Raw genomic sequence first — 18,447 nt, forward strand, 5'->3', positions numbered from 1 at the left:
TCTCGTATGAGTTACCGGCCAGTACCATACCGGTATCTGAAGAGGAGAGGAAACAACTACCGGACACAATTCTGGATAACACCCTTTGGGCTAAGGCCGCAGTTGATTTTTATCTACATGAGCGAAGCCAGGGGTGTTTCACTGACATATGCAAGCTCAATGATGATATCTATTTGTTGCTTGATCGATCTTGGTGGGGCGTATTATTAGGGGTCGAAGACAATGGCTATTTCGATGGAGGGGTAAGTCTTATATTTTTCTTATATTTTAATTTGATTATTTTTTTGTAAATTTATGTAAGTTACTAATATATGTCTTTTTTTGTAAAACAGCATATCGATGCGTGGGTGTCACGTCTTCTAATAATTAGGAAACTTAAGGAAAATAAAAGAAATACACGATATACAATTATGCCGACGTCTTTTAACGCCATTCACTTGAAGAATCAACGAGATGAATCATTTGCGTTGGGCAATGGACAAGCTAAACTTTATCCTGCATGGTGGGAGGTCGATAAGGTTAGTGTTTATTTTAGATTGAGTTTAAAGGTATTCATAAATAAGTGCGCAAATGAATGAATTATTACTTATGATTGCAGGTGTTTATCCCTGTTTTGGAACGTAACCATTGGCTTCTCGTCGAGCTTCAGATCCCATCCCTTAAGGCAATAGTATATGACAGCATGATAAATTACATATCATTGGCTGATTTAAGAGATATTATTAAGGGATGGAGCTCTTATTTGGCTAAATTCTTGGATGCGATAAATTATTGGACTCGTTCTGGAAATAAGAAGCCAAAGAAGCTCAATATTACAGTTAGCAGAGACGAGACCGCACCACAACAAACGAAAGGACCCAGAGAGGATTGTGGTCCTCTCGTATGCTTGGCGTTGGACCGTTTGATCACAGGAAGTATAAAGTATCTACCTCCCACCGATATAGATAGAGCTGCAGTAGGCTTGTGGTTTCGACATTATATGGCTAGATCGATATATACGAGACGCTGCCTACCTGCATCCGCGTTATAAAAATGTCCATAAACAATTGGTATGTTTATAGGCTTGTGGTTTGAAAATGTTTGGTTAAGTACCTAGAATTCAATAATTTGCTGTTTGTAGGTTTTAGATGTGTAGAAAGTGTTGTTTGAGCAAATGTTTGGTTTATGCAGGTTAATCTCAGAAGTGAGCTGCGTGAAAATGATGTATGGCTGCAAAAGTTGATTCAATAGTAGAAGTGTTATTTTCTCTAATAATTATTGCTTATTTTTTGATTGTTTAATTGATTTGTAAAAGGTGATTTGTAAAAGTTGATTTGTTTAATTGATGTTAACATAATTATTATTTGTGCTTGTTTAATTGATTGAAATGTAATGGTTGATTTTGTTGATTTCAATCTGCATTATGTTGAAGGCAAAAAGTACTATCGCAATGCGAAATGAAAATCGCAACGAGAGAATCGCAACGCAAAATAAAAATCGCAACGAGAGAATCGCAACGCGAAATTAAATTCGCGTTGCGATTTTTATTTCGCATTGCGATTCCCTCGTTGCGATTTTCATTTCGCATTGCGAAATTAGCGTTGCGATTTTCATTTCGCATTGCGATTCTCTCGTTGCGATTTTCATTTCGCATTGCGATAGTAATTTCCGCGTTGTGATAGACATTAAGATGATTGCCTATTAAGTGATAACAACTGAACAGATCATAGCAATTTTCAAACTCAAGTTACTAATACATGCCTAACTGAAAATGTTAAAAGTTCACACATAAAATCTACATAATACAACGTTTGCATTTAAAAATCACCTAAGTTAACAGTCCCAAAAGGTGAAGCCAGTTGTGATTGGGATTTTAAAGATGATTGCGATTTTGATTGCCTTTTTCTTGACACCATATGAGCTTTGGATTTTGATGATGATCCATATTTTGGTAGAGGAAAAGATGATTGTGATGGCACTGGTGATCCACATGTCAACCTTGTCTGACCACTTTCCTTGCACCGACTACATGTCGATCTCTTCTTCTCTTCACCCTTAGACGGTATACGATCGTGACTTTTTGGTCGGCCAGGTAGCCTTCTGTCCATGGCTGGTGGCAAAACTGTTTGTAAGTCATCTGGTATGTCCCACTCAGAAGGATGTGAAATAGGGTAGACAATCTCGGCATAAGTCTGTCGATATACTTTTGTAGTATAGCAATCAATAGCGTATGTGCTTGAATCATCTTGGTTTAGATGAAGAGCAACTTTTATAACATGGCCACACGGATAACCAAATGTTTGCCATTTCAAACAACTACACGTCCTTGCATTTAGATCGACAAGCCCATTTAAGTTATTATCCAGTACTTCAAACAAAGTGTTTGAACATGGTTCAACTCTCCATGACGTTGACTTCACAACACGTTTCGTTATCTTTTTTTCAGTCCATGGTGTAACACGATGTTCCAATGTTCCTGTAAATTTAAATAAATAATACTTAGTAAAATATATGATAAGTTACGAATTCAAAGAAATAATACCTGCATGGTTTCTTTTCTTGTAGTACCACTGTTGAATAGAGGCTCGAAAAAACTCCATTAACATAGTAATGGGTAATTTCCGGGAATGACGACTTAGAGAGTTAATTGATTCTGCACTATTAGACGTCATGAAACCATATCTTGCTCCAAGTTAATGTACTCTTGACCATCTTTCAAACCCGACATCTTCTAGTGTTTGAGCACACTGAGGCAAAACATGTCTTAAACAGTTTATATGCTCATCGAAATCCACTTCCCGATAAGCCTTTACAGTCTTCCAGTATGTCCATTTGTGCTTTTTTATACCAGCAGACCTTGATTTTAGATTTCTATACAAATGAACACCACAAAGTCCATGAAAAGCATCTGGGAAACACCTTCTAACAGCGTTGTCAATTGAGTTTGCCCTATCGGATATGATTGTCAGATTGCTAATAGGACCTATGCAATCCTTAAGATGCCACATAAACCATGTCCATGAATCAGAGGTTTCAGATTTGCCAACCCCGTAAGCTATTGGCAATATCCCATTGTTAGCATCCATGGCTACTGCTAATAAGTTTACTCCAAGGTATCGACCTTTCAAATGTGCTCCGTCAACTATAATAACTGGGCGCATGCAAGTAATAAACGAACGAATATATTGATATGAGTCAACAGAAATGAGTCAACAGAATTATATTGATTTACTAACCGCAGCACCAATGGCGATAAACAGCAACTCAAAGCGTCCATCTCTATCTGTTTTGATATGAGTTATCGACCCAGGATTTTTCAGCTTTAAATTGTGACAATAAGCCGGCAGTTGGGCAAACGATGCTTCTGGCGACCCCCTCAACAATTCCAAGGCATAACATTTGGCTCTCCAAGCTTGAGAATATGATATACTAATCTTGAACCGAGCATTCATGTCAGTCATAATTTCATGTCCCCGATATACCCTGCCATTCAAAAACATTAACTCAGCCAGAAAACCACCAAACACCTTTTTGTTTGCCTGTCTATGGTGAGGAAAAACTTGGGTTCTTGAACATGTATGTTTATCAATAAAAGTCCTAACTTGAAACATTGTGTAATCTTTTATCCTCTTTGCAATCATACGCCACGTACAGTTTTTGTCAATCGTACACCTTGTTTCGAAACGATCTTTGCTTGATTTGTTAACTTTTAGTTGATAGCCATCTTCCACACATTTCGTATACAAAGCTATCTTCAAGTCTTCCTTTGTATCAAAACAATCATCTTTCTTGATACGAATAACTTTTGTGTAACAATCAACTGCTTTCTTTGCCAACTCTTCTTCCGGTAGCTGAAGTAATTCTGGCATATTCCAGTTATACTCCCGTGGCATTTTCTTTTCTTCGGGGACTTTTATTCTTCTTTTTCTTCTTCAGGATTATATGAATTACAGAATGGATGTTCAACATGTTCATTCACAGTCGTAACTTCCTCCTCATTATCATCAACAACATCTTCCTCGGCAACGGGTGTTTCATCATCAAAATTTGGGTATTGACCAATATCAAAATCATTACACGCAGGGTCTGTTTCTTCTTCTGAAACATCATCAAAATCCGTGTATTGACCAATATCAAAGTCCGGGTATTGACCAAGATCAAATTTCGAATACTGACTAGTACTCACAATTTTTTCTCTTGGCTCATCATCGTCTAATTGGTCAATACGAAAACCAGAATTTGGTGCTGAAAGTTGATTTGGATTTGGATTAGAGAAAGGCTGTGGGTTTTGAGACCCACTTAGTTGATTACTACCCGCTACTGACCCAACAATACTACTTCTAGGTTCAACAACATACAATGTAACATCATCACTTGAAACATTAATGTAAGCAATGAATCGTTCAACATCTTCATTGTCGGTTAACAAATAAACTTTACCATTTCTCTGATAAGATAGCCTAAATCCACTTAGGGGCTCTAAATTCAATTTCTTTGAAACACGTAACATTAGGGTTTCATAAGTTAACTTCTTTAATGACAGTTTTAGTTAAAGATTCATGGGTAAAGGCATATATTGTAAAACACCATGAACATTCTCCCATGACCCTCCAAAACACAAATCTATCCAAACATGATCAACATTAGATGATTTCATGGTTGTAACTAAACAAACGAGATGCGAAACTAAGACCTGTTGCCGGATGGGGAAGGATGTCATTGGATATAGGAACGGATGTCGCCGGAGAGAGTGATAGATGGAGATGGAATGAGTTGCGATTTAGGGATTTAGGTTATGAGTTGTTGATGCTGCGTAGATATATACACAAAAAATTTGGCGTGCGAAACTAAAACCTGTTGCGAACTTTGAAACTCGCATTGCGATTCTGTATTATCTCGTTGCGAAAGTCAGAATCGCGTTGCGAAAGGCAATCATTTGACCATCGCAATGCGAAATGCAAATCGCAACGATAGAATCGCAATGCGAAATGAAAAAGGCAATGAGGATTAACATGCATAAACTTTTAACAATTATTGAATTCTAGGTACTTAACCAAACATTTTCAAACCAAAAGGAGTATATATGTTAACAAAACTTGCATTATGTGTATTTTATGTGTGCACTTTTAACAATTTCAATTAGGCATGTATTAGTAACTTGAGTTTGAACATTGCTATGATTTGTTCAGTTGTTATCACTTATTAGACATTCATTTGACTATCGCAACGCGAAAATGGCTATCGTAACGCGAAAATGGCTATCGCAACGAGAAAATCGCAATGCGAAATGAAAATCGCATTGCGATTTTCTCGTTGCGATTTTCATTTCGCATTGCGATTTTCATTTCGCATTGCGATTTTCTCGTTGCGATAGCCATTTCGCGTTGCGATAGTCTGTTTTTCCTTCAACATAAAGCAGTTTGAAAATCAACAAATCAACTATTACATTTCAACACAAATTATGTACACATCAATTAAACAAATCAACATTTACAAATCATCTTTTACAAATCAATTAAACAATCAAAAAATAATAATAATTCTTATTTCTTCATCAATTATTGAATCAATGAATCAACAACTTTGTGACCCCGTACATCCATTTCACGCAGCTCACTTAAGGATTAACCTGCAGAAACCAAACATTTGCTCAAACAAGACTTTCTACACATCTAAAACCTACAAACAGCAAATTATTGAATTCTAGGTACTTAACCAAACATTTTCAAACCAAAAGGAGTATATATGTTAACAAAACTTGCATTTGACTTACCAATTAACAATGGACACTTTCATAACGCGGATGCAGGTAGGCAGCGTCTCGAATATATTGCTCTAGCCATATAATACCGAAACCACAAGCCTACTGCAGCTCTATCTCTATCGGTGGGAGGTAAAAACTCTGTGCTTCCCATCGTCAAACGCGCCAAGCAAAGGCATACGAGAGGACCACAATCCCCTCTGGCTCCCGGCGATTGCTGTGGCGCGGTATCGTCTCTGACAACTGTGACATTGAACTTCTTTGGCTTCTTGTGTCCAGAATGACTCCAATACTTAATCCCATCCAAGAATTTAGCCAGATGAGAGCTCCATCCCTTGAAAATATCTCTCAAATCAGACAGTGATATGTAATTGATCATGCTATCATACACTATTATCTTCAGGGATGGGAGCTGAAGTTGGACGAGAAGCCAGTGACGACGTTCCAAAACAGAGATAAACACCTGCGATCATAAGTAATAATTCATTTATTTGCGCACTTATTTATGAACACCTTTAAAAAATTTAAAAAATAAACACTAACCTTATCTACCTCCCACCATGCAGGATAAAGTTTAGCTTGTCCATTGCCCAATAAAAATGATTCATCTCGTTGATTCTTCAAGTGAACTACGTGAAAAGCCGTCGGCATTATTGTATATAGCGAATTTTTTTTATTTTTCCTAAGCTTCCTTATTATTAGTAGACGTGACACCCACGCATCAATATGCTGTTTTACAAAAAATTACATATATTAGTGAATTACATTAATTTTTAAACAAATTAATCAAAATCATATGTAAGAGAAATATAAGACTTACCTCCCCATCCAAATAGCCACTGTCTTCAACCCCTAATAGCACACCCCACCAAGACCGATCAAGCAACAAAAACATTTCATCGTTGAGTTTGCTGATGTCAGTGTAACACCCTTAGCTCCGCTCATGTAGATAAAAATCAACTGCGGTCTTAGCCCAAAGGGTATTATCCACAACTGTTTCCGGTAGTTGTCTCCTCTCCACTTCAGATACCGGAAGGGTACTAGCCGGTAACTCATACGAGAGCCAACTCTTATCCATCATGTCCAGAACCGGTGGGGGTTTCTCAATACTTCGATATATTACCCCATGTGAATCGGGCTCTGGAATGGTGGAAGGGACCTCTTCAACGATGACAGTGGCCTCTTGAACGGTGGGGGGAATCTTGAGGGAGAATAGGGGCCTCTTGAACGATTGGAGGGGACTCTTGAGGGATGACCGGTGAGTTGGGCTTCTTCTTGCGGAGTCTTCGCACCATTAGGGTGAACGGAGACGTAATAGCACGTCCACGCCGTCTGATGCGTGAACTCCGTCGTGCAAGGAAAACCCGACATAAAGCATCCACCTTATCGGGCCGCTAAAAAAAATTAATACATAAATCAGTAAATAAACAGACATGATATTAAACAAAGACAAATATGTTTCAAACTAGCATTGTATTCACCCAAGTCATTATTCTATCATAGTTCACAAAATGCTCAGATAACATTCCAGAAGTAAGCACTTATATAAACATTTAAAAGGACAACATATATAAACATTCCAGAAGAAGAATAGTTTACTTTCGCAACACGAAACTTAAAATCGCAACGCGAAAATGACTATCGCAATTGCGATTTTCATTTCGCGTTGCGATTTTGTCGTTGCGATTTCATTTCGCATTACGATTTTGTCGTTGCGATTTTCATTTCGCATTGCGATAGCCATTTCCGCGTTGCGATAGTCATTTTCGTGTTGCGAAAGTAAACTATTCTTCTTCTGCAAATTGAAACTTGAATGGATTGCATTACTTCAACCAAAAGACAAAAACAAAACCAAAAACAAATACTGACAAAAACAGTTTAGCAGTATTGGCAGCAACCGAATGAATTACGAGTATGAAAAATCTTAAACTTACCTCGTTGCGTAGAGTATGAACCTCATTCTGCAACGATGCTACCATCTCACGTAGAGCGGCTACCTCACCGCGTAATGTAGACACCTCAACACGCCATGCACCATCGTCTTTGCGTAAAGTACCGACCTCCTCACGCAAGGCATTGACCTCATCACATAACTCCCCTAACTCATCCCGTTGAGGTGGAGGTGGAGAACAGGGAGATAAACGTCGTGGAATCTTTGTCGGTCGCCTATCTTGCGATGATGGTGGAGAAGAGGCTCGATGATGTGACAGAATAGGTGATGGTTGTCGTTGTGGAGGTGTATAGCCGGGTCGATCAGATGATGGCTCTGGGTGAGGTGATAGCTCTGGGCGAGGTTATGGCTCCCGAAGTGGAGGCTGCTCATCAACCGTTCCATAAAAAAAATGCTTACTAGCTTGCCACCAATCAGTGGCAAGCTCAGCTTCCGTGGGTGTCAGCCTCTGTAGAGGAGTGTTGGCCTCCTAACAATATAAAAGCTCAAACAAAGTTAAACGTGTACTAGTAATAACTTGTTTATAAACATATGGTAGTATTTATGTTAACTTACATTATTTATTGTCGTATACCGTAGTAAATCTTCCCATTGCAAGGTCTGTTTCCTCTTCCAGGAAATAGCCCTGGGAATATCATTTGAAGTTTTTATTGCATATGTCTTCATGTCGGGAAAGGCCTCAAATATCCAAATCTACAAACAATATAATAACAAACATTAGTAATTGTTAAATAATTACTTATAATTTTGGAAACATCATATAAAAATTCTTACCTTAAAGGCCCAAATAAAGCCTGTCAAAGTGTATTTGGAACCATCGCCATGCAAACTTTTTCGATCATCCAAGGCAGACGATAACTTATTTCATGTAGCTTTCCATAAATACGAGCCCCACGGAAACAGGTTCCACGCATTTAGGTCTTCTACCAATTTGATTAGATCATTTGGAATAGGTTGTCTGGCCTCTCTGCCTAAAAAGTCGGCATGCAAAAGAATTAGAAGGCATACTCGGACAACGTCGACGTCATCCATCCGAGTAAAACCATCTTTATTATTCAACAATCTTGTCAGGTCTTCTACGTGTAGACTCGGCCTCTCCAGCTCAGGAAAAACCCGGGATAGCCATGATGGGCGGGTAATGTGTCTAGTGTACCGACCTACATCATCGTGTCCGAAGCGTAGACCAGTGATTAAGCAAAACTCCTCCCGCCCAAAACACGTATACGCCGGTGGAAAATCAAACCATATCTCTTCATCACGACGTTGTATAGTCTCTGGTAGATCGCTAGTCATGGTTTGAAGAAACAGGTGTGTCAACATCGCATCTCCACCGGGATGTTGTACTTTCAGCCATGGCCCGAAGCATGTATCCTCAAACATTTTTCTTTGTGCAGGTGAAAGTTTTGACGCAATTGTTTTGGCCAGGCTGACTTTATTTCTCAAGGTCAATTGAGCCAAATAAAAGTTCTACAAAAACAATAAACATACTAAATTAGATATACCAAAAACTACACTGTGAAGATATACCAAAAACAATAATAAACATAAAGAGTAGTAGTTTATTCTTCAAACTTAAATTTGCAACACTGTGAATTTCGTATTTGTCTTTGTTTTTTGGTTGAAGTAATGCAATTCATTCAAGTTTCAATTTGCAGAAGAAGAATAGTTTTTGAAAATGAAAATCGCAACACGCAAATGACTATCGCAACGCGAATTTGACTATCGCAACGAGAAACTAAAATCGCTTTGCGATTTGCATTTCGCGTTGCGATTCTCGGTTGATTTAATAAGCAATCTAAGTGAAATGGTTAATCTATTATTGAAATTACCAGTAAACTTATCATCAATTTCAATATGAAAAACCTAATAATAATGCAAAAATTTCAAAAAGAAAATAATTAAAAAAACTAACCCTCGTTGGTTGATTTGGTTGATTTTCTATTTCTGATTGTGAGGGTGGCTCTGAGAGATGGAGATAGACGGATTTCGCCGGAGATGGGGACGGATTTCGTCGGAGATGGGTGAGAGAGTGAGAGATGGAGATGGGACTGAGTTGTGATTTTAGGTTTTAGGTTATGAGTTGCGATTACGGGATATACTGTGGACGGTTCAGTGTTCCAATATATTAATATTCGTGTTTGGAATTTAAAAATAAAATACTTGGCCAGGATACTAATGGCGCTTTGAAAATCGCATTACGATTATGTATTATCGCGTTGCGAAAGTCAGAATCGCGTTGCGAAAGTCAGTATCGCGTTGCAAAAGTAAGTATCTCGTTGCGATTTTGTATTATCGCATTGCGATAGTCAGTATCGCATTGCGATTTTCCCAATTCGCGTTGCGATTTACTTATTCGCATTGCGAATTGGGAAAATCGCAACGACACTGTAGACCATCGCAACGCTATTTTCAACTATCGCATTGCGAAAATGCAACGCGAATTTGCGATAATGGAGATCGCGTTGCGAATTAGCGATCGCATTGCGATTTTGTTGGTCATTTTGGCAAATCCGGAAAAAGTTGGTTAAAATCGTATATTATATGGGATTTTTGGTCACTGAGGTTATTTTCTCTTATATCTTATATTATAAAACAACCCAAAATACTAAATCATACCCTTAATCCACAGTCGGCGCCTTATTCGGTCACCACTGCCGTCGCCGACGTAGTCCTTGACATCATTGTAGTTATATGTCGTTGTATCGCCGATTCACCGTCGAAAATGCTTGGGATCACGATTTTCATCCTAGGGTTCGTGAGATTTAAAACGTTGCTTTGTGATCGAATCGGTCTCGATTTCATAGGGGTTATAGTAGCCGGGGGAGGGGAGGTCGGGTGGAGCTTCTTAGATGGTAAAGGGTGATTATCGACATAAGTTTAGGGGTTGAAATAAAGACTAATGGGTTAATTTTGCCATTACTCCCTCCACTATCGAGAGTTCATGAAAAAGCTTAAAGGTTTTATACAAACCTCAGTCTCAAATTGCTTCGAGTTTAATTTTATAAACTTGACTCGACTTAAAAAAATTTCAAGTCTAAATCAAGTTGTAAAATACAACTGGAATAACTCAAAATTTTCAGTAATTAGTGGATTGATTTTCAAGTTTGAGTCGAATCACTCAATTGTGTATAATATATGTATATTATAAATATTTACAATTAAATTTCAACATAAACTCGAAAAGTCAACTCGACTCGATTCGAATTGATAAACTTGATTCAAAAAAAAATTAAGTCAACTTCTAGTTATAAAATAAGACTCGTTAACTTAAATAACTCGAATTATTTTGACTCGACTCGATCGAACGCTCACCTCTATCAAAAGTCACAAAACAACTTAAATCATAAAATAAATTTATAATCTAAATCTTAAATTTTTTTCTTCAAAATTTGTTTAGAAGTATTTCTCATTTACTTTATATTTACAATCATTTAAAAATAATTGTGACAAAAATTTAATTTAAAATAATAAAAATACCAACCTCATTTTTATTTTTAAATCTTGCATTAACTATAATATATATATGTGTGTGAGAAATATAATTAATTTTTTTATATTTGTTTCAATATTTTAATATATACGTGTGTCAAATAATCTAATTCAAAATATATCGCAAAGTTTTCAACCAAAAGACAAATTGGGCATTTAGTCTGGTGGTTGAGATATGCCCTAGGATTTTTGGGTCCTTAGTTTGAACCACCTATGAAGCATTTATGTTACCATTTATTTTTCTTTATACTGGTGGTGACATGTGTTACCATCTAATTAGTGAGAAAATTTATTTTGTTCAAATATTAAAATTAATTAAAAAGAACACCCCAATAATATATTGACACATAGCACCTCCGAATTGGAGGATTAATTTTTGAAATTAAATTAAAATTAGAACTAAATTGATAGAATATATAAGTATTAAGAACTAAATATATAATTATATCAATTTTATTAATTGATAGATCACCACCTCCGTTAAAATTTAATGGTTAGTGACATGATTGAAGTATTTAAATAGTTGAGTGGTCTGATTGATCAAATTAAAACGTCGATTGTCAAAATGAAAATGGCTAATAGTTTAGTGGTCATCGATGTAATTTACCCTAATATTTAACAGATTTCAACATACATAATCATGTCAAAAAACCATTTATACCCTTTCTTTTCTTCTCGAATTACAACTATGGGGTATATGGAATATATAACATTAGGTATCATAATATCTGGAATAAAATCTTGGTAAATCATCTCAAGCTGAAAAGGTGTTAATTTGAGGGCAACCAAATGGTGAGGGAAAGTTGACCATTTCCGTAAGAGCCACCTCAATATCCATATTCTGTAGCCACTTTGCGCTGAAGCCGAATCATACAACTGCACCACACAGGCTTTAGTCCCTTCTAATGGGGAGCTCGGTGGGTCACCTCTAAGGATTCTGAAATCTTTTGATGTTGTCTTCTAACAATGTTCATCGGGTCTTACTCAACAAACAAGAGATCCAAGGTGATCCTATTGTGCCTATCCTAACCCATAACCACCAGTCTTTTATATATTTTCAGGATTATGTTGTATTAGAGCATATAAAAATCCAGATTTCGACATCGGATATCTTACTGCCCGACTGGACCATGTTTTTTCACTTTCCGGTGACCTCTGATTTACCATATCCGAACTCAGTGGCTGAGCAGTCTATTCATGTTTCCCAAGCAACATGCAGTTGTCGATGCTACTCTGAGGTTTTAACTTCAAAAAATAAAATCATGGAGAAGGGTAATAAAACAGACAGATGGACCCTACATGATTACTTTGTTTGATCATGTAGTTATTAGAGGACAGTCTGCAATATTTCATGAAAGAGATGATAAGTACCTCCATCGTGTCATGTCACATTAATTGTTGAAACATAGAATACAAGGAACTAGGCAATTTAAAGACTTTGGAAATCTGACAAATAATAACATGAGGAACAATAATGGTGCCTTGAAGATTCTTTTCTTTTTTGGGTAAGAAAAACTCGAACTGAGCCATCATCTGTACTTTGGTGTCCTGTATCCAACAGTGAAACGCCTTGAACTACTTGTTTACTGTGCTCTTAGCTAGTTTTACAGGGCTAAAGAAATTATCCTAATTATATCCCAGTAGGGCTGATTAACCACTCGATGAGTTTTTTGTCCAATTAATGGAACCAAACAATCTGAAAGGAAGGGCTACATGACACCATTGGCCGTGGTGGGGGCATCGCTAGCCTGGTGAGGCGTTTTCATCTGTGTTTTGGAATGATGTGAAATCGTTTTTGGACAAAGCATGGGTGATAAAAGAAGCAAACTACGGAGCACACATGTGGGGAAACCAATGATGTCGGAGCAAATAGACTAACATCCTCAAGAATAAGTCGTACAGACCAAACCATTCTAATCAATGTCTTCAATCGAGATGTGGCTACACACACATATAACGCATAGGATTCCTAGTACAATTCAGCTGGCAAAGTCGGACATTGTATGAGTTTTTCCTAATGAGCTGTTCGAAGGGGATAAGCATCATCAAAAGGGTATTCAGTTACCATTAATGGTCCCAGTTGCCGACTTGCGAGGGGATAAACATCATCAAAAGGGTATTCAGTTACCATTAATGGTCCCAGTTGCCGACTTGCGGCCAGTTATCCTAAGCCTTTGTATTGCGTTGCAGTCGCAATTCAGAACTATAATTAGAAAACGCACCACCGGTTCTCTCTCTTTAGTGAAATAAAAGGGGGATGCATGTCAAGGAAATCTAGATTATGGGAGACACTGTGAGCATCAAAAAAACACTGGATGAGGGGATGAAGTATTCAAGTATGTCACTGAGGACGCTAGTGGCAGACAACCATTCTAATCCACGAGCCAATGGTGTTTCGAAACGTGTGGCTATACAGAGACAGTCACATGGTAATATAGTATGCCTATGCAAAGTACAGAAAATGATTTAGTTCTTTTCATAGTCCAATTGAGCAGATAAAAAGCTCAGATGCCATGCCTCTGTTTGTCCCTCACCAATCCCATAAGACCAAAATATTCTTTTAACGAAGGAAAAAGAAGTCCTTGTTTAATCTCCTGTGGATTGGCCTACACCTTAGTAGACATTTTCAATTGCAGAAACCTGTCTAAATGACACCACAATTGACCCTAAAAAGGGAAACGAGGGAATATGAATCAAGGTTACATCAATGTCAAATCTTCACTATTAATCATCTTTTCCGAGTATTGATCAACAAACAGGATGGGTTCTTTGAATCTGGGTTACACAGGATGGTTGATACCAAGAATCGAGTGGTAGTCGGGAGAAGATTCGAGCATCGATTTTATCATGCCTAACCTATATTCACAGCGATATTTAGCATTTCTTTTTCTGGTTCCATCAGCCAAGATTATGAAAGAAACCAACCTAACTAATAGTTTGACAGCTAAAGAACTGTTTCATGTATATCTCAAACCTAGCTTACAGCTCTTAGCAACGGGGATGCTACATGAAAATGCAGCATTTTGTCATATATGCTTGTTATACTTCTGGGGATGATCTCCGAAAATTATCAAGCTTCTGTCAGACATGACCTACAGAAGCTTCCTATTCTTCATCAACCAAAGTTTTCTAACAGACTTCTCTGCTTACTAAGGCAATCAACGAATTCACACCCTCCGAACATAGACCCTCACATCGAATAACAGTACAAAGATAATATTTCTGCGATACTCACCTGAATTATCAAAACTAAATTCAAGATCTATTTACCAGATCTATTTAGATAGATAATCTACAATAGCCATAATTATCTTTTCTTACACCATCGGTCGGGATCACTATAAATACTCTTAGCCAAGACTGGTCAAGATATTGAACCTTTTACTATCGACACTCAATCTTCATGTTTCTTCTTATGATAAACTCTTCTTCGTAGATAAACACTGATCAATAACTGTTTTTTATCGACCATGATTCTACATCTAAATTGAAAAAGGGTAAATTATCAACTATCGATGAGATTAATTTGTTCTCGTCAACAGAACTAATCTGTTGCTAGATAGTTATATTCACAATTAAGTACCTTAGAGCACGACTTTATATGAGTTTTGGATCAACGCTCTATCTCTTGTGTTGGTCGATTGAATGATTATGCAGGCGAAGAAGTAAAGGCGCGCGTGCGGGGACTTTAGCACATTAAAGGAACCAGGCAAGAGGGACAGACAATCTTAATACATCTTTGCCTACAGTGGAGACAATGACCCTAATCCCCCGTCTTTCTCGGGCACTTTTCTTTTATCTTTTCTCTCTTTTTTCGATGTTTCATCGTCACATGAAAACTGTGCCTGACAAGAGAGTTTTCACGAGTTTACGGCATTTTCTTTCTAGCAATGTTCGTAACTAGTAAAAGAAATTGCACGGCCAAAAGCAATTTTATTTTTTACTGACATTATTTACCTGGATCTTCGAATAAGAAATTGTTACCAATAGCCCCAAAATTCTGCACAACAATCATGCTTTTCACTTTCCAGGTATAATCCACTTACTCATCAAGTCAATTGGTCTAATACCCTTTGAAAACTTGATGAACTAAAGGTGGATGTACGAATATCTAACCAGTCCCATCTATAAATACAGGGTAAAACTAGTTTGAACATCTCATACACAATCTAGTCCATTCTTCTACGTTACAATGGCGGAGAGCTCGATCTCGACCAAGCTGTCTTCGACCGATGTGGCACCGGATAAAGAATCATACCCGAAGTCCTATTTACCGTTGAAGTTATTCGGTTTCTCCCTAACTGATCAGCAAGTCGAAGTGATAGAGAAAGCTGAGGATTTCGGAGAAAGCAGGAAGTTCGAGTGTCCGTTTTGCCACCGAGCATTTGCCAACTCTCAAGCACTAGGAGGACATCAAAATGCACATAAGAGAGAGCGTCAAAGAGCAGGGCGAGCCCAGTTTCATAGCCATCAGCATGTCATAGCATCTGCGCCTGTTTTAAGCTCACATTCTGTACGGTCGATGCACCCCGCGTACAGTAGAGGGCTCACTAGCAACGGTGCTGCTAAATTTGTGCAGCAACCATGTTATTGTCCATGTCCATCACGGCCGCTGTTTCTTCCCTCGACTCCTTATCGGTACAGTCCTCAATTTTGCGTAGCACAGCCAGTGCATTTTGGCACAGCAGTCCCGGCGCTCAATGAATTTTCTGGTAAATTGCCAGAGGCGAACGTAGGCCTCGATCTTCATCTTAAACTTTCTCCTTCAGGTTGTTAGATCATGTAATATATATGTATATCATGGAGCTTAATTTATGCCCTTTCTGCTTTTGTATTTTCCTCTCTTTGGTTAGATTTGCTGTGAAGCGTGTTATCTTTCATGTTGTTTTAAGAGTTTGATCTTCCTGGCAAGTCTAGTGTTCAAAGCTAACGTTTTCAATTGTTTGGTTAAAATTAAATTAAATTAAAATTCAGTTTAGTTAACAAATGATTGAAGTTTTTTTTCAAAAATTTGATTATCAATTAGTTCAGCTCAAAATCAATATATTATGAGTGGTACCAAACTTTTGACCAAGGATAAGTTGAGGATTCATGATCACTTGTCTTACACGCCCTTTCATAGATTCGTTGAATTACATGTCTTTATTGCAGGTTCATCATCTAAGTTTATGTAATGTAAGAGTCCGAATTAGTTATATTACAAATCTGTATAAATAAAAGTCAAACATCACTTAATTTTAGATTTAGTATTGATTTTATTATTGAATTTTAAATTAATTTAATCATAGTATTGAATTTTAGTTTAGATTTTTATTTAGTATTGGACAGGTAACTCATTAAGAGACATATGATGGAGTAGTTTAACAATGACGTGGAAGTTAAAATGAATATTTTAATTTATCTTATCATATTTTTCATCAAAGTCGAGGTTTTTCGTCCATTTCTAGTCGTTGTCTGAGTCGTCTTTCTTAAACATTTTTTACGGTCATCCTAGACATACTAATCTCATCATCCTCTATCACTTTTTTGGTTTAAAATTTTTTGAATTGTCGTGAAATTAAACACAAAAGATCAACCTTTGAAGAGTTTAGGAGCTTTTTTAAATTTTATGGGGTTTGAATGTTTGTTTGAAAATTTGGACTTTGAATGTTCTCAAACAAAATGGCGACAGCTAAATTTGTGTCGCTTACAACGGTGTTCCCACGAGGTTCCACCGCCCACATTTCACATTTCTCACCAACCAAACAACTAAAATTCATTTATTTTCATTAATCTCACTCTGTGTACGCGTATCAATCATCAAACGCTCAACTACATGGGGATATATATAAAGAGGCAACCTTGACATCTCAAAATCCCTCAACTGCTAGGGCATTGAACAAAAGCATTATCGTTTCACAACCCTACAACAAACTTTCCCAGCGTTTTCTCGTACCAGCTTTGCTAATTTGCTGCAGATGAAGCTGTCTACAATGCCGAAGAAAAACAGCGATGGTGCTGCTCAAAGAGCATGGAGGGTACTGCGTCTGTTATTGTTATGGACGAGAAAAAGTGGGGTTTTCAAGAGACGACTTGTAATGGAGCTAAGATCGGTGCCTAAGTTCCTCAAAGGTCTCGGACATACCAAGGCGGCTTCCCCTCATCAAATCAATTTCAACGAACGACAGCTCTCCTTCGATGAGACACCCATCTTCCATGTCAAGATGCACCGTCCAGCTTCCATGCGCTTCCTTCTTCCTTGCATTAGCCCTGAGGAAGTGGATTTCGGTTACGATTTCGGCACCGATGGAGATGACGGGGTTTACGGGTACGATAGTGGAAGAAAGAGCAACTCAACGGGAGAACAAGGAAGACAGAAGGAGACAGAGTGTGGAAACGACAAGAGTTCATGCCCGCCAGAGGAAGAAGGGATTGATTCCAAGGCGGATAAGTTCATAGCACAGTTTTATGAGCAGATGAAGTTGCAGAGACAAATTTCTTATTTGGAATACACTGAAATGCTTAACAGAGGCGCTAGTTAATTGAATCTTGAATGTTGTGGACCAGTCTGCATTTTTTTTATGTGCATTGTTCTGCATATTCTACAGCTTTTCCATTTTTTTTCCTTTGAATTTGCTGCTTTTACAGAGATTTCTTTTTAAGAGATGCTGAAACATTGCGGGAGTTTAATTTTTGTGAATTAAGAGGATTTAAGTGTTTACGAATCATCAATAAGAACTAAAGATCTTTATCACCTTTGATTGCTGCTCCTTCATTAGCAATTAGTAGCGGCAGACAACTAGTCATTCTACTCCTAGCTACTTATACAATGATGGATCAAGAGGTTAATAGGGATAATGATTCCTTGAAAATTTTAAAATTTTATATATCTTAAATATTTTTTATATTTTTTAATTAATAATATATTTTTATCTTCTAAAATTCTATAAATTTATCCCCTAATTTAGAATCATGCATCTCTCCCCATATTTATACGTATATTATAAACATTAGAGACAAAAATCAATCATGCTTCATCACGAGAAAAAAGGGAAGTGGCCCATATTAATATTGCCAACCAAAGTATAAATAAATGTCCCTTTCATGCATGCCTGCACAATGGCGAGTCAACAATAAATGAATAATAACTTGAAACAGTTGATACACAATAAGTTTACATTGTACAGGACATGGCAGTTTGCAATATTTCCGAAGAAAATTATTGGCCAACAGCTGTCGAGTCCCAAACCTTAACTGGCTATAACCACATGATTTCCACCAATAAATA

General features: G+C 37.4%; 2 protein-coding genes across 2 annotated transcripts; both read left to right on the forward strand.

Annotated features, from left to right (window-relative positions):
• Positions 1-15,306: 15,306 nt before the first annotated feature.
• On the forward strand, positions 15,307-16,055 carry LOC120135330 (zinc finger protein 6-like). The gene has a single exon (XM_039151611.1). It carries the CDS (start codon positions 15,373-15,375, stop codon positions 15,955-15,957), a length of 585 nt encoding a protein of 194 aa, XP_039007542.1. The 5' UTR covers positions 15,307-15,372; the 3' UTR covers positions 15,958-16,055.
• A 1,037-nt stretch (positions 16,056-17,092) lies between these two features.
• Positions 17,093-17,705, forward strand: LOC120135331. Its single transcript, XM_039151612.1, has one exon. The coding sequence runs from the start codon at positions 17,138-17,140 to the stop codon at positions 17,699-17,701; it is 564 nt and encodes a 187-aa protein (XP_039007543.1). The 5' UTR covers positions 17,093-17,137; the 3' UTR covers positions 17,702-17,705.
• The last annotated feature ends 742 nt before the right edge of the window (positions 17,706-18,447 follow it).

This window comes from Hibiscus syriacus, unplaced genomic scaffold, assembly GCF_006381635.1.
Source record: "Hibiscus syriacus cultivar Baekdansim isolate YM2019G1 unplaced genomic scaffold, ASM638163v2 tig00110607_pilon, whole genome shotgun sequence".
Lineage (NCBI taxonomy): Eukaryota > Viridiplantae > Streptophyta > Magnoliopsida > Malvales > Malvaceae > Hibiscus > Hibiscus syriacus.

Bases quoted from the DNA above. Each gene is read 5' to 3' on its own strand.
- LOC120135331 (XM_039151612.1), top strand. From the start codon at position 17,138: ATGAAGCTGTCTACAATGCCGAAGAAAAACAGCGATGGTGCTGCTCAA.
- LOC120135330 (XM_039151611.1), top strand. From the start codon at position 15,373: ATGGCGGAGAGCTCGATCTCGACCAAGCTGTCTTCGACCGATGTGGCA.